Genomic DNA, 23,053 nt, shown 5'->3' on the forward strand with positions numbered 1-23,053 from the left:
AGACAGAGATGAGTTTGCTTTGCAATACCCTTCAGGCAAAAAGGAACACAACATGATCGATTCCAGAATTGTCTACAGTGGTGTGGGCACATACCCACTTTCCTTTCTATCGAGGAGCCTTGCCGGCAATGATGCCCTAGTTGCACAGGTACTGGACCAGAAATTTCCGGTACAGATGCTTGTGACGGTATTTCTCACCATGTTTGTTCTTAGAGGTTTCAGTTTACGTCGTCTTAGCTATCAGAATATGTCTGACATGTCTGGGTCCTCAAAAAGGAACTGAGCGAACTAAAAAAATCGTTTCTGGTGTGGAGTATTTAGAAATATTCACCATCGTTTCCCGGCGGCATATAGTATTTTGTTATTCTGGCAGGCGGCTGCTCTTACCGCTGCAATAATTCTAAGAAATTTTGACTGTGGTATTTGCTTGCAGAAGGCAAGAACTCTTTAGTCTGTAGTACCCAAACAGGTGCAGCATTGCGATGAACCGTGTTACACCTTCGTAACCCAACACAAGCACAGTGGCGAAATGTTTCGTAATCCTGCATGCACCGGGATTAACAATCCATCGTTTCAATCATCATTTCCGCATTGCTCTAGAGTAAATGAGACCGTATAACTTTACCAGCAGGCTCAATCAGTTTCAAGCGTATGGTCACCTTTACTTGGAGGTTTTTGTTAAGATAGCTAGCCTGTATAAGTTAGGTGACCACACCGACGAGAATTTAGACTTGATATCTCTGTATCAATAATCCAGTCTTTGCTGTCTGTCCAGCTGTATGCATGTGGTCATAAATTGCAGAAACGGTTACACAGCGCGCTACCGTCAAGTATGTAGGTCCATCGAATCATCAGCGTTGTTCTTGGACGACCGCCATTGCTGCCGGCAAATCGGCTCGCTCTCAATGACAGAGCCATCGCTGCAGGCAGCACAGCTCGCTCTTAGTGACAGAATCATCGCTGCAGGCCACACAGCTCCCTTGCAGTGACCAAGTCATCGCCGCGGGTAACTCGGCTCGCTCTCAATGACAGAACCATCGCTACAGGCAGTACAGCTCGCTCTCAATGACAGAGCCAACACAGCTTATTCCCAGTGACAGAACCATCGCTGCAGACAACACAGCCAGCTCGCAGTGGTGACAGAGCCATCGCTGCACGCAGCACATCTCGCTCGCAGTGACAGAGGCATATCTGCAGGCAACACAGCTCGCTCTCAGTGAAAGAGTCATCGCTGCAGGCAACACAGTCAGCTCGCAGTGGTGACAGAGCCATCGCTGCACGCAGCACACCTCGCTCGCAGTGACAGAGGCATCTCTGCAGGCAACACAGCTCGCTCTCAATGACAGAACCATCGCTGCAGGCAACACAGCCAGCTCGCAGTGGTGACAGAGCCATCGCTGCAGGCAACACAGCTCGCTCGCAGTGACAGAACCATCGCTGCAGGCCACACAACTCGCTCTCAGTGAAAGAGTTCATCGCTGCAGGCAACACAAATCGCTCTCAGTAACGGACCGAATACATAACGGAAGAGCAGTCTGAATTCCCTTGATTCCGTGGTTCTAAAAGTCGATGCCGTCTTCGTATATTCATTGTGGCAGCACGGACACTTCGCAATCTTTTAGTAGAATAGCAGTTTGTTCACACTGATGATGAGAACTACATGGGAGACAGAACTGATCATTTTACGTTGGTGAGCCAAAGCAGTATCTTACTGACCACGTCATGACCACAAGCCTTGAGAGTAGCAACAAATCGATTATAGAACGAACACTAGTGGTAATTCATCTGATGATATGTGCTCTACCTGCCTTCTGATTTTTGCTCAAGACCCAGGTCATACTCAACAGAGTACATGAGGCTTATACACTCGTCACAATTGCATTGTGGTACCGACTGTGGAAGATACTTTGATTCCACAACAAACGTCTCCAATTTGTTTCTGTCGCCATTCACAAACTACACATCGATCGGAGAAGGGCCTGCTGAAGCAGCTGGTGACATGGACCAAGCGCATGCGGAAGACCTTTGCAGACAGCCTTTCATTCCTCGGCGCCGCCGGTGCTTCACGCGGCGTTTGAGCCGCGGCGGGTTTCTGCCAGCGCGGCACGTGCAGTTTGACAGGCCTCTCCTCATGCTGAAGAGATGGTATTTGCAAAGGGATCATAGCAGCGTCGGGCGGACTAGATATACAAACAAGACCGGGATTGGCCGCTCAGGTACTGCTCCAGAATGGACGACACTCATAGAGACATGGCGGCCGAGCAAACAGGCGCGTGAGCCGCATGTCCACCTTTGACACTTGGAGAGTTCACTGGGACACGATTGGATGCCTTGTGTGAATATTTCTCTGCCGAATTACTTGGGGGACTTTGGACCACGGCCTTCGTGACTCAGCGTGCTCCAAGTCCGTCATTCTGCACGCCACGCAAGTTACACTTTATTAATACTTTTCGTAATATTGTCATATCTAGGCAGCGCTGTGTCACAGAAGATACTTCTGAAGCTCGAACCCTGCAGCTTTAAAGGCTGCCAATTCAGCTGCCTCAATGAGCATGAGTGCAGCTCAGCTGGCGCGTCCCACGCGCCATAGGTCGAAGCTATCGGATAAAAAAACAGCGGTTCCTCCAACGGCATGTATGTCACGAGCCAGTCAGCCAAATTTCGCCCTCCTGGCAGTTATAAGTTGGCGACAAAAGCAGAGGGGTGCCAATATTTACTCACGCCTCCCGAGCAAGCCACAGATGGGTTCAATCGAAACAGGTCACTGGCTGGGTTCAATCGAAACAGGTCACTGGCTGGGTTCAATCGAAACAGGTCACCCAACCACTCCTTCATCTGGAAGCCCATCGCCGCATCAACCTGCGCTAGGTGAGCTTCCGCAATCGAATCCTAAGGAGAAAGAGTGCAACCTCACGAGCATCGTGGCACGGAACGCCTCACTTTGGGCACCGTTCGATCCGCCGACCGTCTCTCCGCCCGCCGAATCTCGGTCGGCTAACGCAGCGTGCCCGATATTCTGAGAGTCGCCAGCCCAAACCGCCGTAAATCCGCAGCCAAGTCGAGCGTGCTGCGGCCGGACGCGCTGACCGATTGCGCCAGGATTGCCGCCATCGGCTGCGCCGGTCTGGCGGAAAGGCTTGTGTTCCGGCATTGACGCGAGCGACGTCGCGCGACGTCAAGGGGAGTTCCAGTGATACCAGATAAATGCCGGGACTTAATGTAAAATAGTAATATTTCAACCAGTTGCCTTTTTAATGTCAGCGTTTTTGATAACATGCCCCAATCCTTTAGCCTCGATTGCTCAATGTTAAGACAAATGTAGCCGACCTCTCACTAAGAAAATACGCAGCAGTCGCACGTAATTTCAGACACACATCCCTTTGTAATTTCAGACACACACCCCTTTGTAATTTCAGACACACACATCCCTTTGTGACAACAAAGACAAGAGACCCCCCGCTTACAGTTAAGGCAGACGGTTACTGCGATCTTGTGCTAAAACACGTCATGGGCAGGTGATACGATGTCAAAACGTAATTTCTCAGAATTTTATACTGTCACATGCTGGCTAATAACTGTAACCGTAGAAGGGCACGTACAAGTTTGTGTGAAAGAACATATGCACGTGCCACAGGGATTTACGCGCAAATGCCACCATAACACATTCCTATGTTCTTCCATCTCGCCACATCTACGTAAGTTGATAAGAGCATTTGCGAGGAACATTATGCAGGTAGATAAGACAGTAGTAATGGCTTTATTCCTCTGAGAAAAACCAAGAGAATGGAGATACAGATGCGTTGATATTTCGGCGGCATGTCTTTATCGAAACGAATAGCAGAAGTGAATATCTGCTCCTGTCATTCGTTGTGATGCGGGCATGCTACCGAAATGTCAACGCACCTATTTCTCCATTCCCACAGGTTTTTTTTTTCGATGAATAAAGCTATTACTACTGTGTCATCCACATTCTCATCTCAACGCAATTCCTTCATGAACTGCACATTGCAATAACAAAACCAGATGACGCGTACGTGAATGACATGTTGTGACCCCAAACCCGCTAACGCGACCAGTGTTACGTTATTCTACTGAGCACTCCTCCTTTGTTCAGTCCTAGCTACAATAATTTTACCCTTTCCTTTATGCCACTATCAGCAAACCCAGTTTTCAACTCACTGGCATCTCAGTAGCCGTCCTAAAAGGGATCAAACTGTTTTCTTTTTCACCAGCTACCACAAAGTCCAAGAGGTTTCTTACTCCTGCGAAGCAGATTGACTAGAAAGGATTTCGGTAAGCCTAAATTGTCTACATCCCTCTTTCTTGCCGATCTCTGGCATTTACCGCTTCGTGTCTTTGAAGGGAGTGTTTCACATTTGTATGAGGTTTTAAACTAAAATAGCCATCTTGAAAACCATTTGGTTCAATGAACAGGCACGCTCTTCTTAAGACCTAAACCTCTTCAAGTTTTTGAGCTATACCCCCACGAAGATGTGCAGACTACTTCGTGCAGACTATTTCAAGGTCACCCAGGGATACATGACTGCATAATAACGTCATTCAAATCCTGCCAGTCTTTAAGTCATTCAGCGATTAAGGCCACGAAAAATATGATTGTCAATGCGTTCATGCCTGGCGTTCTTGATCTCTATTTCCAGATATAACGGCTGTCAATTGGCTCTCAATCAACGTCGTGCAAGGTGCCATGGCACAATTAGACAATAACGTAGTGAGGAGCATATTTACTCAATGAAAAAATTGTGTTTTCTAGAGAAACCTTTTCCGCTCAAAAGTATACCGATAGTAAAAAATGGGCTTATTTCAGCATATCTGATGCTTACATCAATGCCTTTAGATTAGGAACATTCCTTTAGGCCTTTGCATGACTACCTAGCAACAGCTTTTGCGCATTTTGACCCGCTTTTAATTTTCTTTAAGCTAAGTTAGGTGCATGTGAATTTCTTTATAGATTCGCCGCCGGTCACGTGTTTGCACGAGCGTTTTAAAATTTGCATAATCTTCTTGCAAACTCATTTTGTGTAAGGCATGATCACGAAAGGCTAATTTTCCTCCACCAATTGTCGTGACCTGTGCTTTCTGACCACAGTATCTTTTTTTAATCCGAGCAGCTATTTTGACAGTGTGTTGGGTTTCCAAGTTTGATCAAAGTGTCCATCCCTCTCCCATTTCCGTTTCGACTCGACGAAAATATCTGCGCCCTTTGCACGGGTGGTCCTGTCTCCCTGTGTTGACCACTTTGACCTCCAAATACCTGACCGCATGTCTCGTCCTCCAAGCACTCCAGTGTGGGTGTCATCGCCTGTTCGCTATGCCGCAACACCGAGGAAGGGCAGATACCTGTTACCTTAGATACCTGCAGATACCTTAGAAACGGTTAGCCAGATTCTGGGGTCACTTTAGAGACCAACCTAACATTTGACCTTGCTTGACCTTATTTGATCCGAAGGTCATGACCTAGGAACCTCAAAATTTTACCTAAGTGATTTCACGTAAACATCAACACACCTTGTAAGTTTGGTGTCTCTAGGCCTTCTATCTCCTGAGATCTCAGGGGAGGTCAAATTGACCCCCCCCCCCCCCAACCCACCCGAGCGAAAGGTATCTGGCCGGCCACCCGGGCGCGTGTTAGGATATTGTCCACGCCCTCAACCCATACTGAGACACCTCCACTCAGAAGATGAGGGTCAAGTAAGAATGCACTTTCCAGCCTGCTTCTTGTGGGGTAAGAAAGGACTCAGAGGCAGTTCAGCATTTCATGTATATCAGTGCTCCTGAAGATAAGATAAGTAGTTACGTTGCTAATCAACATGCATCAGAACACACATCTTGTAATCTTGATGGTATTTGGCGCAGAAATGCAACATCAAGTATCATTCAAACTCCCTTCTAAGGTTCTCAGGCTGAACGTCTGAGCGTAAGCCCGAATTAGCTCCTGTAGCATACTCGCACATGATGCTGCTTTTTATATAACCTTATTTCATCCCGTTGTGTTCCGAAATCACGCGATGGAGCTATGAAATGAACGGCAGATGATTATCATATGGATGCAAGAATAGTCTGAAAAATTGCTTTCAAAATATTTGTCCCATTCCCTAGCCCATGCTGACTGGCTCCGACCCAAGTTGTGTACGCCTCTGAAACATCATCACGCCGATTCGCATCATGCCATCAGTCAGAAAAGGAAAACTTGTGCATGTGAATCATTGCCTTACGCAAATATTCATACGCCCAGCAATAAGCCTTGACATACCGCACTGTGCATTCAGTGAATTTCAACTCCAAATAAATGACAGTTGCAGCTCCCTCCTCGCCCCCCCCCCCCCCCCCCACTAGCACACACTTTTTGCTAGCGTTCCCTCTGCATATGCCTTTATTTTGTTTGCGGATGCGTTTTGTGTAGCTTGCAGATTTTTCAACATTTTGGACACTTTTCCTCATGAGGTCAAGGTGTAGAGGAGGTATAGATATGACACATTTCCCGTGTTGGAAGAGCACCATGTCACAGAGCTCCTCGAACACTTCAGCAGCGCATGCTCAGGTCTCAGGTTCACCGGTGGACTCGAGCGCAGGTCTTTGTTTAAGGTCTTTGTTCTGTGGAAGTTTAAGTTTGCTTTGGAGATGGTTACCTTTCTGTCTCGTAAAGCTGGCAGGTTATCATTCACGGCGTGTCTGGTGTGGTACCTGCCGCCCAGTCATGCCTGTTGCTTTGTGTTAAAAAAACGGTGTCCTAACTAAAAAAAAACTGTTATTTTTTCTGGCTTGCCTTCCAGCCTGTTCGTGGAATTGCCTCTGCTCAGTGGAGGAAGCTCAAATCATGACAGGCAATGTGAATCTGACGTTTAGGCAGAGCCACCAAGTTTAGAACCATCTCTGTGTATTTCAATCCGCAACGCAAAAAGGGCATACCCATGACTCCCATGAGATCGTTGATAGATGATGACTGACTGATAGTGGGGAAATGCACTTAAAAACTGGTTTAGCAATAGCAAAGCGTCATACGCATCAAACAGCCAATGAGGGCCGGCATACCAAATTGAAAAGTAGGATCGGCAGACAATTTTGGATTTACTACTGATACTCGTTACGATAACGGTATGTAGCCGAAAAACCAATTCATCTATCTCTCCATTTTTCCGGTTCATCTACGAGGAATAAGGCTATTAGTACTATGTTATCCATGTGCGTAATGCTCCTCTCAAATGCACCTCACAAATTATGCAATAAGAAACTTTTTGAAAAATATATCGACTGACATTATAGCAGCGGTTTGACGTCCAAAGACAAGTCACATCACCCCGCTCCCCGTGCCCGGTGGAAAGACTCACGTGAGCTGCTCGTCCTCGTTCACAGCTGGTCCGCTCCGAGGTGGCGGCGCAGAAACTGTGTCGATTCAGGGACGGCGCCAGCTACCCGCCGGCCCAGTTTGACCTGGTGACCTGCACGTGGTGTTACGCCTACTCCGGTCACGACTGGTTCCTGCCGGGCCGCCGCCTGCTGCTGGGGCGGCGTCGCTGGCAGGTCAATGGGTCGGCCTCGGTTATATACGTACGTATGTGCGTGTAGGTGCGTGTGTGTGTGCGTGTGGCGCTTTTACAAACGGTGTCATCGTCCTACCATGTGGTGCAACGGAACGCATCCCACTCTGTGGTGCAAGTTGCTGCAGAGGCCGCCCGTATGACGAGCCTACTTTTCATCAGCTTTTGGAGCTAGTAAAGACGCAAAAATGTGATAACGTTGACATATAGGACATATAGGCTCGTTCCACCTGCTGAGCAGCCGGCAATGTTGTGCAAATTTTCGTGACGTATTGAGAAGCTCCGTTGTCGTGATAAAGTGATAAAAGAGTGCGTTTTCTGAGCGCCTCGAACATAAAGTCTCCTCACTCTAAGGCAAACCTGGCATTCTCCCGCTGCATTGAAATGGAAAGCCCTTGACATCATGGCCTGTCGCTGCTATGAACGGCCTGCCGTGCCGCACAGTACCTGCACACAGCGAATGGCAGTACGGCGCTGCTCGCCAACCTCTCCGACCCGGCGGCGGTCGACGCCATCGCCCGCACCTTCGCCGAGCCGCACTTCGCCGCCAAATGGGCCGAGTGCTGCCGCAGCTCGCAACAGTGCTGCCGCAACGTCCTGCAGAGAGCAGGTGAGCTCGTCACGCGACGACTGCAGAGAGCGGGTGAGCTCGTCCCGCAACGTCCTGCAGAGAGCAGGTGAGCTCGTCCCGCAACGCCTGCAGAGAGCGGGTAAGCTGCGACGACTGGGGAACAAGCGAGCCCTGCTGTGGCGGCGTCTTGCGATGCCTGGGGAACAAGTGAGCCCTACTGTCGCGGCGTCCTGACGAGAGCAAGTGCGAGGTCTTAGTTGGTTTTCCCTCATCAATGGCTCGGATGGGTGATGACTCAAGGATATGGTGCACAGGAATCATAGGTGAAGAAGAGACGGGCCTTACAGACAATGCGTGGTGTGTGCTGAATTAACGCGGGTTCTTGCCTGCTCGGCATGCAAATGTTATGCGGTGCGCTGCTGGGTCTGCAATTTCCAGGAACGGCTGGATCTAACCCGCAGCTGGCAGCTACAAACGCTATGTTTGATTTCATTGCATGGTATTATCAGGCATATGTCCATAATATATCTACATGGCATATCTGAGACATATGTCTCAGAGACCGCGGTCTTATCACGGGACTGTGATTTATTCGCGTGTGTGAGCATACGCTTGCTGGTTATGCATATCAGGATAAGTGTATACCCACCTGCTGTGTATAAATTGCTCGACCGATCAGAGTTACTGTCTAGCGCGATAGTATCTAGCAGTCATTATGGCCTTCTCTTATTCACTCCACATGCGCGGTGAGCCTGCATCCATCGACCCGCGCCAGTCCTGACACCAGTTGATCTGTTAGGATCGGCATGCCGGATGGTCGGTTTCGGTCCAACTGACGGCGGCCTTCGCTTCAGCGGCTGGTGCTGCCGACCGCGGTCAGCACTGTCCGGCTACGGAAGACGCCTGGCTGTGCTGGAACGAAACGCGGCCCGGCACCACCGTCTACCAGCCGTGCCCCGACTACATATACACCCACCGGGTGAGTGACGGCGTCCGTTTGTGGCAGCCCCGTCCGTCTGTGACGGTACCATCAGTCTGTGGCGATCCCGTGCGTCTGTGGCGGCGCCGTCCGTCTGTGGCGGCCCCGTCCGTCTGTGGCGGCCCTGTCCGCCTGTGGCGGCGCCGTCCGTCTGTGACGGCCCCATCCGTTCGTGGCGGCCCAGTCCGTCTGTGGCGGCGCCGCTGCGGCGGACGACACCGGTCACAGCCGTCGGCTCGGCCTTGCAGCCCGTCAATCGCAATTGCGAACTGGCTTATTGCAGTGCATTTAGGCTGATTTTATTGCTCACAGCCGTTGGCCCTGTTTGGGAATGGCGGCCGGTCCGAAATGGTGTTTGCCCACTGTGTTAGCACGCATTATGAAGGCATACCGGAAACCATTATCACAGGACATTAGTTTACACAGGATCAGCGCGCACACACACGAGATAAACTGATGTTTTTCCTGCGTGGTGCTCACGCCGCCGCTGCTGAAACAATGCGTCATCTTCCGCGGTAGCTGGCAGATGCCTCTGATGGTCGAACTCGAGTTTTCCGAGGGATCCGAGATAATCCCACAATTGAGATGGGCAAACTATCGTGAGCAGGGTCTTCCCTGATATTTTCTACTGCAAAATGAGAAATACCATGTCGTCACACATTCAGGCGAATTATCGTGAGCGGTCTCTGTCGTCAGGTTTGCTTCTACAAATACCATGCCGTAGTGTATGCCATGCCATCATGCCAGTTCGAGGCTACATTGATGAGATCCATCAGGCTCCAAGACTGTTGAAGGGACTTCGGGTCTATCGAATACTACAAGAAGCCTGTGCTCATCGCATGAAAAGTAGCCTGTGCTCATTGCATAAAAAATAGCCTGTGCTCATTGCATTGCCTGTGCGCCGCCACATTTCATGCAGTTGCATGAAAAGTCACGGTGATTATTGACATGATTGGCCATAGTATGATAATGCGCCCAGCCTTACATGTCCTGAATGACAAACCAGGAGAGCACTCCCAAAACAGTTTTGCATACGGCCATTGGCCATGTGTAGTTGCTACGCTCGAGGTCCACCAGGACTGGACCATGGCAGGGTATGCGGCGTGAGGCCAGCGGGTGGTGCGGTTTGACTGTTGCTGGTGACCTCTCAAGCAAGCTCGAACTGAAGGTCCCTCACAGCTCCCGGAAGCTGTCAGACGATGTACTCACTGTCCTCTATCCATAGATAGCCGCTGGCTAGTCACTGGCTGGGGACACTTAACAGTGTCCGTTTGCTAAGAAAACATCCCGTCTTTCCCGCATCCGGACGGTCATCGGACTGGTGACTGTGAGAAGTAATCCAACTTGACGTATCTGATGTCCCTGCAGCGTGAAAGCGCAGCATTGGTTTGGAAGGCATAATCCGTCCTTTCCGTTCTTCTTCTCTTTACAAACACATCCCCCACAATCCGTTCTTTTCACTATTGCGTGCATGGCTGGCACACCAGTCAGGAGTTGAAGCCCACCAGGGCCGGCGAACGCTGCCGCTGGCTCATCCGACCTAGTTGGGAAGCGTGCGTCGCCCTGACAGACGGGTGATACACCCGCCAACACAAACGGACCGCGGGGGCGCCGCAGCGCCGGGCGAGGCGCCCTCGCGCCGCCGCGCCGGCAGCAGGGCGCCAGCAGCGGGCGCGGGCAGACCCGTCCCCCCCCCCCCCCCAACAGCCGCCTTCGTGACGTCAGATGGAGACCTCTCAGAGCTGACAGGGGTCGGTCCACCGGCCCGCCACTGGAGCGCGCGCGGCCTAGCCATCATGCTGGGTGCTCTGTGCTTCGGCGGGGCTCGGATCACGCATTGCTCTTGAAACAAACTGTCGCTGCGTGGTATTCCACGAAAGTTGCTGACTCAAACTTCATATCACATTTAGAAGGTTATAATTGTATATGTGCACAGGCAGGAACATCACGAGAGCCAGTTGCGAAGACAATTAGGACCAGAATAGGTAGGAATGTGTATTAAACTTGACTGAGCGTAGGGGACAGTAATCCGACCAAGATAGGTGCCGATAGCCATTTTTGGTCAAGTTTTTCTAGCCAACGCCCTAGGGCCAGTATCAAGCTTTCAGAAAGTTGGGGCTTAGCACCTTGTCCCCCCTCCCCCTGTTTCCCGCGGTCATGTATTTCAGTGAGATCTCAACCGTTACAAAAGAAATCGTGATTGAAAAACTGTTTCGGCGAAAAGATTTAACTTCAAGGTGAACGACTTTTACTAGAATGTGTACGCAACAGGGTAGTTATATAGACACATTCCGGTTTCGTTACATATATTCCTATCGATTTTATATCGTCATTCTCGAAGTGAAATTCTAGCAAAAAGGCAAGTATTTGCAGTGATTTAGCTGTCATCTGCAAACACCGCTTTCGCACGACGGTTGAGTGATGACGTCTCAATTTCGGGCTAATCGTCATTCAGCCTGAATACTCAGACTCACTGACGCTGTGAACGGATGGCTCCATTCATACGTAAATGACTTACTAGAATCAGAGCATTAGGGAGCGTCGACATCAGCCCAATGACGTTAGCGTTCTGTCAGATGTCTAATTAAATACGGCGCACCATTAGGCGCCCGCGCAGATTTTCAGACGGGGTCAGCCCCATATCGACCTTCTCCAACATGACACTGATGTTGGCCGTTGTAGGGCTGCAGACTTTCAAGGTCGTAAAGCCCTGCTGACAGCGGCGGAAGCTGGGCTGACAGCGGTGGAAGCTGGGCTGACCTGGGCTCGTCAGGACTCAGGATCGTTCTTCTGTACCTTTTTTGTTGTATGGCAGAATTGTTATTCCGGAAAGTAAATTTTACGGCATAGACTTAATGGTAACAATGCTCTGCGGGAGTGTTTAAGGGTAAGAGTGTGTGATGTCACCCTGAAATCTTGCAATCTCAGAACGGGCTACCAAGTGTTTAAGGGTAAGAGTGTGTGATGTCACCCTGAAATCTTGCAATCTCAGAACGGGCTAATCAAGGGCAGGCTAATTATGTATGCGTTCCGTTACGCCACCCATAATGCAATGTGCAAGACGATTATTTCAGGTGCCGTTTCCGGATCGACCAATTTAGCTTACAATAGGTCGATAGCTCACAAACCAGATAGCTTCTTCAACTATTTTGTTCCTGAGGCGGCAGTAATTTCATGTGTTGTGTGGATCGATAAGTAAACAAATGAACTTTAAACTTGATTAAACGTTTGAGGCCAAAACTGCGACTAAATGAATGTGATTGCATAATCATTAAAGTCAGTGCCACAGAAGGATGCAGCAAAATCCCACACTGTGTTGAAACTTTGACTGTGCTCCGGGATGTTTAACTCCGTATGAGTATGCCCATGTATCACTCTCGACGCTCAAAGGACAAAGACAAACTGGACAGCGTGGCCAATATGTGACGTCTATGAGAAGGCTCTGAGACCGCCTGAAGCGCCTATAAGTCTCGTAGAATTCGTCGAGCGCCATGCATTTCTCGCGGATTTAGAAATGATCCTGGTCCACGATCATCCTCGCTGGCCACCTCTCGTGACCAGACGACGCAACCAAACTTATGATTATTCATGCGGGCTTCCAGGCGTTCGAAGACCTCTGCACACTCACCAGTGGGTTCTGGATGCCCTGGTGTCCTCGGACATTCGCAGGAGTCGTCTGACCGTCGTGGCGGTCTCATGCTAGTGCAAGGCATCTTCTTCTGAATGCTCTGAGGCACTCTGGCGTCTAGAGAGCGCCTGCAGGCACTGGCCCACTTGCAATTAGCTTGTCTTTGGTTAACCCTTTAAGTCCCTGCAGCCTTTTAGGAACATTCTCGACGTTTCCAGAGCAGTCGGCGCTCATGCCTCGCTGGTGTTTGGCCTTAAGTCACACGTCTTGGGTTTCCTGAGACGCTTAGACATCTGTCTCTGGGGGTCAACCAAGGCTGCTTTCCCCGTATTCGCTTACCGGATTGCATCGCATGCCGAATATCTTTTAGACTACAGACAAGTGGCTAATATTCTTAGGGCACTGGGTGTTTGCAAGTGATGCCTTGGAGGCAGTCTGGTGTTATTGTGGCCCCATAGTGCTGTGTGCGGACTTTGGTCGTCTTGGAACCCCGTGCATGATTGCCGCTCCCAACGTTTCTGGCGGTACTTGTCGCTCTGACGTTCCTATTTCTTTTTGACCATTTCTCCTGTTGAAGCCCTGATCTCTTGGAGCTGCCAGGTTCAATCAAGACCTCGGATGGGCTTAAACCCCAATTTTTTCTTGGCCGTGTCTTGTCGTTTCTGGACCCCGGCTGTTCCTCAGGGGTTTTCTTGCTTCCATGGACGCCCCAACAAGTGTTGGTGCGACGCTGGCGCATATGGGGAAGAAGTGGGGGTTCATCTCCACTTCACTCACACACTCATGGCTCACATGACATGACTCACTCACACACTTCACACTCCACTCATGGGAGCCCCAGCCCCGCTGCCACGTCACCCGACACCGTGCCGCTGCCACGTCACCCGACACCGCACCGCTGCCACGTCACCCTACACCGCACCGCTGCCACGTCACCCTACGCCGTACTGCTGCCACGCCACCCCGCACCGTACCGCTGCCACGCCACCCGACACCGTACCGCTGCCACGCCACCCGACACCGTACCGCGGCCCCGCCACCCGACACCGTACCGCTGCCCCGCCTCCCGACACCGTACCGCTGCCACGCCACTCGACACCGTATCGCTGTCCCGCCGCCCGACACCATGCCGGCGCCATGCCACCCGACACCGTATCGCTGTCCCGCCGCCCGACACCGTACCGCTGCCACGCCACCCGACACCGTACCGCGGCCCCGCCACCCGACACCGTACCGCTGCCCCGCCGCCCGACACCGTACCGCTGCCACGCCACCCGACACCGTACCGCTGCCACGCCACTCGACACCGCATCGCTGTCCCGCCGCCCGACACCATGCCGGCGCCACGACGCCCGACACCGTATCGCTGCCACGTCACCCAACACCGTACCGCTGCCATGCCACCCGACACCGTACCGCTGCCACGCCACCCGACACCGTACCGCTGCCACGCCACCCGACACCGTACCGCTGCCACACACCCGACACCGTACCGCTGCCACGCCACCCGACACCGTACCGCTGCCCGCACCCCGACACCGTACCGCTGCCGCCCGCCGCCCGACACCGTACCGCTGCCACGCCACCCGACACCGTACCGCTGCCGCGCCACCCGACACCGCACCGCGGCCACGCCACCCGACACCGTACTGCTGCCCCGCCGCCCGACACCGTACCGCTGCCACGCCACTCGACACCGTATCGCTGTCCCGCCGCCCGACACCATGCCGGCGCCACGACGCCCGACACCGTATCGCTGCCACATCACCCGACACCGTACCGCTGCCATGCCACCCGACACCGTACCGCTGCCACGCCACCCGACACCGTACCGCTGCCATGCCACCCGACACCGTACCGCTGCCACGCCACCCGACACCATGCCGCTGCCCCGCCACCCGACACCATGCCGCTGCCCCGCCACCCGACACCATGCCGCTGCCCCCCACCCGACACCATGCCGCTGCCCCGCCACCCGACACCATGCCGCTGCCACGCCACCCGACACCATGCCGCTGCCCCGCCAGACACCATGCCGCTGCCCCGCCACCCGACACACATGCCGCTGCCCCGCCACCCGACACCATGCCGCTGCCCGCCACCCGACACCATGCCGCTGCCCCGCCACCCGACACCGTACTGCTGCCCCGCCACGACACCATGCCGCTGCCCCGCACCCGACACCATGCCGCTGCCCCCCGCCACCGACACCATGCCGCTGCCACGCCACTCGACACCATGCCGCTGCCCGCAGCGGCCGTCCTGCCGAGTGTTCGCCAAGAAGGAGTGTACGGCGAACGGCACGTGGGCGGGATCTGCACCCCACGGCGAGTACACCGACTACGGCGACTGCACCAACACCTGGCACGGACTCGTGCGCCAGTACATCAACATCGCCTGCAACGTGGTAAGCGGGAAGTGCTGACGTGACCTCTGAGTGAGAGCTGGACGCCCTACACGGCAGGTGCGGCTCGCACGGGGTCGGATATGTACCCGCACGCATCGGCGAAGACGATGGATTTAATAGGTCATTGCAATACCTCTGGGAAGTCTCCGTCTCAGAATTTCTCGACTCGAATGAACTTAAAGAAGGCCAAAAGCCGTGACGATTTCCATCCACGCGTAATAACTTAACAATTATCTTGGGTCTGACAGCATTGCAGGTCAGATAAAACGCCTCTCAAACAGTTGGAATCTTTGAGATGTCCTCGGGGTACTGTACCACCAATCTTGAGATGTCCTCGGGGTACTGTACCACCAATCTTGAGATGTCCTCGGGGTACTGTACCACCAATCTTGAGATGTCCTCGGGGTACTGTACCCACCAATCTTGAGATGTCCTCGGGGTACTGTACCACCAATCTTGAGATGTCCTCGGGTACTGTACCACCAATCTTGAGATGTCCTCGGGGTACTGTACCACCAATCTTGAGATGTCCTCGGGGTACTGTACCACCAATCTTGAGATGTCCTCGGGGTACTGTACCACCAATCTTGAGATGTCCTCGGGGTACTGTACCACCAATCTTGAGATGTCCTCGTGGTGCTGTGTCCCCAATCGTTATGGTCGTATTACTTTGGACCTGACATCAAGTGAACGGTTTTCGCTTTCCGTATCAAGAACATGCTGCGTTTTTGACAAAAATCAAAAATTGTAGTACACAAGCCCAAGGCTTGTGTGCCACGATCACGATGAAATCGTAATATTTTTACGAACTCTCTACGCTTCCAATCCGCATGATTTACTGTCAGATGTGAGTGGTCTGCCTGTAGTCATTGGTTTGTAACACGTGTTTCCTGCCTGGCTGGATTATTACATGTAGTGCCACGGAGCATTTAAGTCTCCTCATTTATACGTTGACTTGATGTGGCTTTTGTGTGAGAGCCAGTGTGAGCTAGTAATGGTTGATTGATTTCAAAGTCACGAAGACAAGCTGGCGGCATCTTATATAAAAACAATTCAAGACAAGATATGGGGCTTTGGGCTGCTGTTTGGGCATAAAGGCTTTCACTTATGGCATATAACTCCGTAGCCCTACTTACCACCGAAAAATCTTCGTTCGAAGATGTGTCAAATCGGTGATTTCAAAGCTTCTGGAAATATTGTGGGCTTACTTAGACCAACTGATATAGCATTCTAGTGTATTGGGAGCTATAAGCCGACGCAAAATGGCCACAGCAGCCGAAGCGCTGTTAACTATCCGAATTATCGACTATGTACCAAACCACCATGCATTTGGGGGCCAAGTTTGGCTTCCATGAGCCAAAGAAAGCAATGACGAATTATGATGCATGATTATCATATTGTGACCAAAAGCCCATCCTAACCGGCGTTTTATAATGTTTATTATAAGTGTGGTAGATGTACACCATGACATCTATAATTTCAGATGCCTATCGCCGTCCAGGTAAAAAATCATGGATGCCGACAATCCAGCTGTAAATGCCCTTTGTGGTGATATTCTGGACACTGACAACATGATGACGTCATCAACTGATTCCCTTGTTTCGAAAGCATTACCTTAACTGTTCAGCGCATTGTAATAAAGTTTTGAAAGTTGAGCTTTGCTCCTTTGCAACTAAACCACAAAAGTTTAAGCACACACCTAACATGTCCGATCACTAATAGCGATCCATCAATCCAATCAATCCTGGAAGTCCCGCGCTGCAAGAACGCAAAATCGATGTTCCGCCTACCTGCTAATGGATTTCTGCGCTCCAGATGTTCTTGTCCAGACGCTTTAACGGCGGAAGATTTCTCACAACAAATTTAACAGTCATCGCTGCCCGTGAAATTTTTACTGAACATTCGAATTGAGCTCACTCAGACCAAATCTTACAGCCGATATCAAATTATTCCACGGAATCATGATAAACATTATCAAACATAAGAATACCTAGCGTGTGACAAAGTTGATTTCCAGGTTATTCAGGCGCAGGTGAGATCATATCAATGATAAGCAGCATTTTATAGTCGTCCAGAAACATTGCCACGCGTACAGTTCGAAACGGCAAGGTCGCCAAAGCTCTAACCGTTCGAATGTTGTAGAATGATCTCGGATGCCGTGCGTTGCCCCAAAGGAGTTAGGCGCTCAATGTTAGACTCGAGGCAACCTTTCTCTGTGGACCTTGAAAAACTGAGGTATCGCCACAAAGCACAAACCGAGATGTCACAAAACACAAACTGAGAGAACGTCACAAAACACAAACATAACGTTGCACGACGGAAAGCGCATGACACTCTGTTTTTGAACTCCTACTCTAGCACATAGGGTAAGGAATTAGCAAAGGGATCACCACTCATCTAATATTGGCCATATAACAACACCATTGGCTCGCCATGTGTATTCTCGCCATATCGCCGTGTGTATACATGCTTGCAAAATGGTGACCCAGAAAGCCGTTTTTGATTGATGCGTGGCACATGGCTCACCCGGAGCATGAACGTGGATTACTTCACTATCATAGCCACATCCACTGAAAGCAAAAGCGCATGGGTCTGGAAGCCACAGATATTGGTGACACGGCACCCATCTTAACTGACGAATAGACTGCAGGGGTACCCGGTTTTTAGATGACGAGATATTGGTAACCGGGGATTGGAGTGAGAACGTGTGATTTTATGTAATGCAGTGCGCAGAAAATGTATGGCTGTTGTTAATATGCCTTCTGCATGTGCATTATCCTGCGGTTATCTAAGTGCAGGTTCTCATTGGATGCCCTAAATGTCATTTCATTGCCGGGTTGGGTATGTGAGAAATGACGCATTTTGCTTAAGAGGCATCTTCCATTTAGCAGGCCATATCTCGTTCATATTTTGGAAATTGAAATGATACATATTTGGGGTCACCGAAAAAGCAAAACTTCGCTACCGACCTGGAACGCTGTCAAGTGTATGTTATGCGATAGTGTCCGTTTCATAGTGTGGTCAAACATATTCGTGATCCACTCACTCTTGGTACATTTTGCAGAACAGCAACCACTTTTCGTCAATCCTACACATTCCCCATTTCCATTACGTCGAAACTTTCCCACTCTTTCATTCCAGGTTTAAGCACGAAAACCTCCAAGGCATGTTTCATATAAACCTAACCCGCCAAGCGCAAAGGCAAACAAGTGCAAGAAGATCTTAATGAGCTATCATAGTCAATATTAGCAATCAGCTGTTATCATACACAAACACGAATTTTCTGACGTTGGAAAATTGCTGTCAGCCGTATTAACGGTTTGCTGACTATAACAGCTAAAGTAACGGTCAGCGACGGCAGTTTTTAACCCGGAAGGAGCACTCATTGTACAACGTACAGCATACCCGCCCGACAGCTGCACTCGATCTCCCCTACTGTTCAGTACTGCACGTGTGCGTACTGTGGTCTTGTCTCGTGGTGTCATCCGTCTGGCGCTGTGCTCCCGTTCTCCGGACCAGGCTTCTGTGCGGTGCTGCAGGCGTGTTAGCTGTGGTCCTGCGCTGCCAATGGTATCACTGAGCTACTGTGCCGCGCGGCAGGTGTCGATGCTGGTCCTGCTGCCGGCCGTGGTGCTGACCGCCATCATCCGGAGTCTGCACTCGGGCCAGTTCCTGCTGCACGGCTCTCTGATGGCGGCGCTGCTCGTGCGCTGCGTGATGGTCGTCTGGCGGGCGGTGGTGCTGAACCTCTCCCACCTGACGGGGGTCAGTGCCGGCCGCAGCGCGCGCCGAGCCCCGTCTCGGCTCGAGCAGGCGGAGCGGCGCGAACGCCCGCCCGCAGAAAAAGTCTCGCGCTTGTGACGGCCGGCGCGCCGGTGTTGTCTCCCGGCCACTTCAACAGGCGGCTGAGGAAGCAGTTGTACTTAATCGTGGCACCAAACAGCTGTAATCAGCGCTCCATCAATTGAGACACCAGTCAATATTGACGAACACGAGTTTGTAATGCGAGGCAACCGCCCTCGGGTGTTTGCATTCGTATGACAGCGAGCCGCTCGAGATCCGTGCAGTGATAGCCCGATAGTGTCGGGGCGGCCTGAACGGGGCACGTGGCGCCACAGCCTCGGGGCACGCCGGTCACACACACACACACACACACACACAGTCACACGGTAACCGCCAGCGACCCTGCCGCCGGCACGGCGCTGCAGAGCTGGCCGCCGGTGAACTCCGGCACGCGCGTGTCTGAGCCGGTGCCGGCGCCGGCTGGCAGGCGGTGGACGGGACGGACGGCGGCATCGGCTGCCGCCTGCTGCAGGCGCTCTACAAGTACGCCGTGCTCAGCTCCTGGACCTGGATGCTGACCGTCGGGCTGGGCCTGCACCACTCGGTCGCCCGGCCCTTCGCCAAGCCCTTCAAAACCTACGTGTTCTGCACGCTGGGATGGGGTGAGACTTCCGCCGACGTGGATCGGCAGAACGGCTTACCTAAAGTCGCTTCTAGTGTCAGCCTGTCGCAAGGAGGGCATGGGAAAATATCATGTGCCACGCGCACTGATGTTGAGAGAGCTTACGTGTCTGTTCGACAGGCCGGGTCCTTCCATGTGGTACATTTACCCGCTAGGCTGGGGAATGATGTAGCGTGTTCTTTTCGCTACGCTGGGGCACTGAGCACTGGCATTTATCCGGAGCTGAGGAAGTCTTTACCCCTCGCCGTAACAGAGGGAAGGTGGGCGGGCAGGTGGGTCTATGTGACCTAACGTTTTTGAGGGTACCACTTCGGCACACGTTGTAATCGCGCCCATATTTTCAGAAGCCGATGAGGTATCCAGTGCGACCATTGCGTGCGTTTTCACTCCAAAATTGTGTGCCGAGGATTTTCGCTTTCGGAGCAGCGGTGACTCTTGAGGAACACTTTGCGGCGATCTACGGCCGGCGAGGGCGGCGGGCGGCTTCCGACGGTACTGCGGAACGCGCGCGGCGGACCGACGTTGTTTCATTTAGGGAGAACACACCTGCATTGGCTGCCAGCACAGGTTTTGTGTCGCTAAGCGGCATAACTTCGTATACATGTGGTTGTAAAGCTAGAAAGTGCAATTTTTGAGAAAAGTTGTACTTTGACCCGGCAAAATGGGGTCAATTTTCACCTAGTCACATACAAACCATTACCAATCGCAAAATCTCGCTCAGATCAATCCACCGGCTCTATCTGTCTTAGTTTCGAAACGCCAGGGGGCGCATCGACCTCTCCCCTCCCCATCAGTCCGCATTACGAAAAACGGCGAATCAGGGCGAGGGTTGATGCCCTGCTGGGCCGACTAGGGGACATGACAAGCCTTATTCAGCACGGACGACGGCAGGTACACATGTGTTCGTGGACATGATGCAGAACAACGCGACCGGAGGTGTACACGCAGGCTGCGACGAATGCCTTATCCGCCTCACCGCACACAGGTGGCAGCCACAGACGGGACCTTCTAGAAATAGAAGTGTCGGGAGTCCCTGAGCGAGTGCCGATACAAGATGACGCCATGCATGTGGCATGTTTGCTGTCTCTGGTGTGTGAACTGCGCAGCGGCTCTTCCAGGCTTGTTTACTCTGGGATCTGCTGTCTCATGGTTTGTCATTGTTGGTCATTGTTGGCTATTGTTGGTCACTGTTGTGGACACAGATGATGCACGTTGTGGCCAGTAGCGCACGAAATGGCGCCAATTTTCAGGGTTGCTTTAGACGTGCAGCCCTGAGCGATGATTTGCTCAGTTCCTATAGATAAGGTCGGTGAGCTGATTTTTCAACAACTTCAGTCAGATTTCACAGCCTTGCGCCGGCCGTTTGCGCCGGATGGACGCGGCCGACATGTCGGTCAGTCTCGAGACTGCCCCGGATTGACGCCTCCGTCACTTCAGCCGGACTGTGGAGGCACGGTCCGAGCGCGGCCGTGTGCACATTCCGCTTCTGTGCGCGCCGGGCTCGAGATAGGCGCGGACGGGGCCGCAATCGCGGGGCGTAACAAGGTCGCGCGCCGGACGGGGGCGGCGCGGCGGCCCGGCGCCGCTCCCCGACGTCAGATACGCTGGCCGCTGGCCGCCGCCGCGCGCGTGCGTGTGTGTGCGCGGCCGGCGCACCGTTACATGTGCGTGGGCCGCGGCCGCCAGCCTGCGGAGCCTGTCCGGCTTCTGGTGCCGGTAGTTGTTATTGTCCTGTGCGCGAGCAGGGCGGCTGGGTGCTACGCACCGGGCCACCCCGGCTTTGCTAACGTTACAATCATGCTAACTCTTCACCTGCCGACATCTTCCCAGCGGCACGTCAGCAGTCTTCACGGAAGTGCTCTGTGTGGAAGATTTGATTCGTTATAACGTTTTGATAAATTGCAGCCGCAAATGGTATTCTGAGAAAATTGCGCATTCCGTCATTTAAAAGCGCTCGAGAAAGTGGAGGGGGAATAGTCACAGTAAAATATTTCCTGTCGTTTATTTCTTTCCAAGAAATCTTGAAATTGTTTGCGTCCATCTTCGTCCGCAAGGTATGGGCACCACCCTGATAATCAACAATTAGTGACCGTAGGCATGATTAGATGATATAGGACACACTGCCGTCATAGGAAACACAACTGATGTATGCTTGCTACCATAGCAGTCCGTGTTAGGCCAAAGCTTTAGAGAACTATTACAGCGCAAAAAGGCAGCCTTTGAAAAATGTAGAACGTGAGATGGCCGGGGGGATATGCAACAATATCCTGCGCAATCAAATCAAAAGGGGTTTTGGCATTCTCATGTCTTTTGCTGGTGCTAACCGTTGCCAGTTACTGCAGTGTTGTTGCTTCCCCAGCGTTCAGTGTCGAAGGATAACTAGAATATCGGATAGCATAGAAAACAATAATATGCTCAAAACCGACCATGATGGTCATTCATTAGAATGGTACGTGAGCCAGTATGAAATACTTGTTTAAATATGATTAACGGTGCTTGATGCTGAGAGTATCAAACTTACTTAAGTAATAAAGTTACTCGGTTCACATTTTAGATGAAACTTGGCTTTTAAATAACTCAAGTTCGCAGCAATGATTTAAATATTGTATTGGTGTCTATTGGAACCCGTGCTTTTAATCATTCTAGACATAACCTGCTGCCGATTTTGCATCAGATTTGTTAGAACTTAGTTCAGAGACGGGGCAGGTGGCAGCTCCACACATGTCATGGAACTTTTGACTAGATCGCTTTATGTTAACCTGCTGCGCCGGGCCAAACAAGATAAAATAAGTACATTTTAAACGTTTCCTCGCACGTCCCTAAATGCATGTATCCTGAAAGAACAGCAAAGGGGTTTGGTTAAAGCATGCAAACAATTACTTCCGGACGGTGGATATCTGTCACCTGAGGTTATTCTGTGAGGTACCCTTGACGTCAGCTTGAATGACCTTAAGTTTACAATGTTGATGTCCGTCCGTTGATGTCCGATGGTACAAATTCTGCTTAAATTGCTTATGGTAGTGACCTAACGTAAGTTTGACCTCAATCGACGCCTCCATCACCATAGACACTGTCATGAATATAACTATTGGTTTTGAATTACAGATCTCATGTCGGCTTACTAGTTTCCACCACTCGGGTGGGGGAGCCGTGAGGGCGGCTGACACAGCCGGTGTTGCCCGCAGGCGTTCCAGCCCTGTTCGTCGGCGGCTGGGCAGCGGCCAAGGCGCTGCTCGAGGACGAACTCTGCTGGATGCTGAACGTGCACCACCTGGTCTGGATCCTCGACGCCCCGAAACTCGCTTGCCTTTTGGTACGAGCCGCGTCCCCAGCTGCGACCTCCATGCCAGCTGTTGTTTGTGGAGCTCACCAATTGACCCATTCCTATTGATTCCGCGCACTGAGTGGTACGTGAATGTGATCGCCGATCATTACGATCGCATGGCA

At 51.8% G+C, this 23,053-nt stretch overlaps 1 protein-coding gene across 1 annotated transcript in view; it reads left to right on the top strand.

Annotated features, from left to right (window-relative positions):
• Positions 1–23,053, top strand: part of LOC119108034 (secretin receptor) — a 53,072-nt gene that overhangs the window by 24,114 nt on the left and 5,905 nt on the right. Inside the window, exons 2-8 of the mRNA XM_037231617.1 lie at positions 7,372–7,566; positions 8,001–8,166; positions 8,982–9,106; positions 14,989–15,141; positions 18,742–18,906; positions 19,412–19,586; positions 22,792–22,919. Of these exons, the coding sequence (XP_037087512.1) occupies positions 7,372–7,566; positions 8,001–8,166; positions 8,982–9,106; positions 14,989–15,141; positions 18,742–18,906; positions 19,412–19,586; positions 22,792–22,919 (1,107 nt within the window). The remainder of the gene's footprint in view (positions 1–7,371; positions 7,567–8,000; positions 8,167–8,981; positions 9,107–14,988; positions 15,142–18,741; positions 18,907–19,411; positions 19,587–22,791; positions 22,920–23,053) is intronic.

Source organism: Pollicipes pollicipes, unplaced genomic scaffold (assembly GCF_011947565.3).
Source record: "Pollicipes pollicipes isolate AB1234 unplaced genomic scaffold, Ppol_2.1 Scaffold_6686;HRSCAF=7923_pilon_pilon_pilon, whole genome shotgun sequence".
NCBI classification, from domain to species: Eukaryota; Metazoa; Arthropoda; class Thecostraca; order Pollicipedomorpha; family Pollicipedidae; genus Pollicipes; species Pollicipes pollicipes.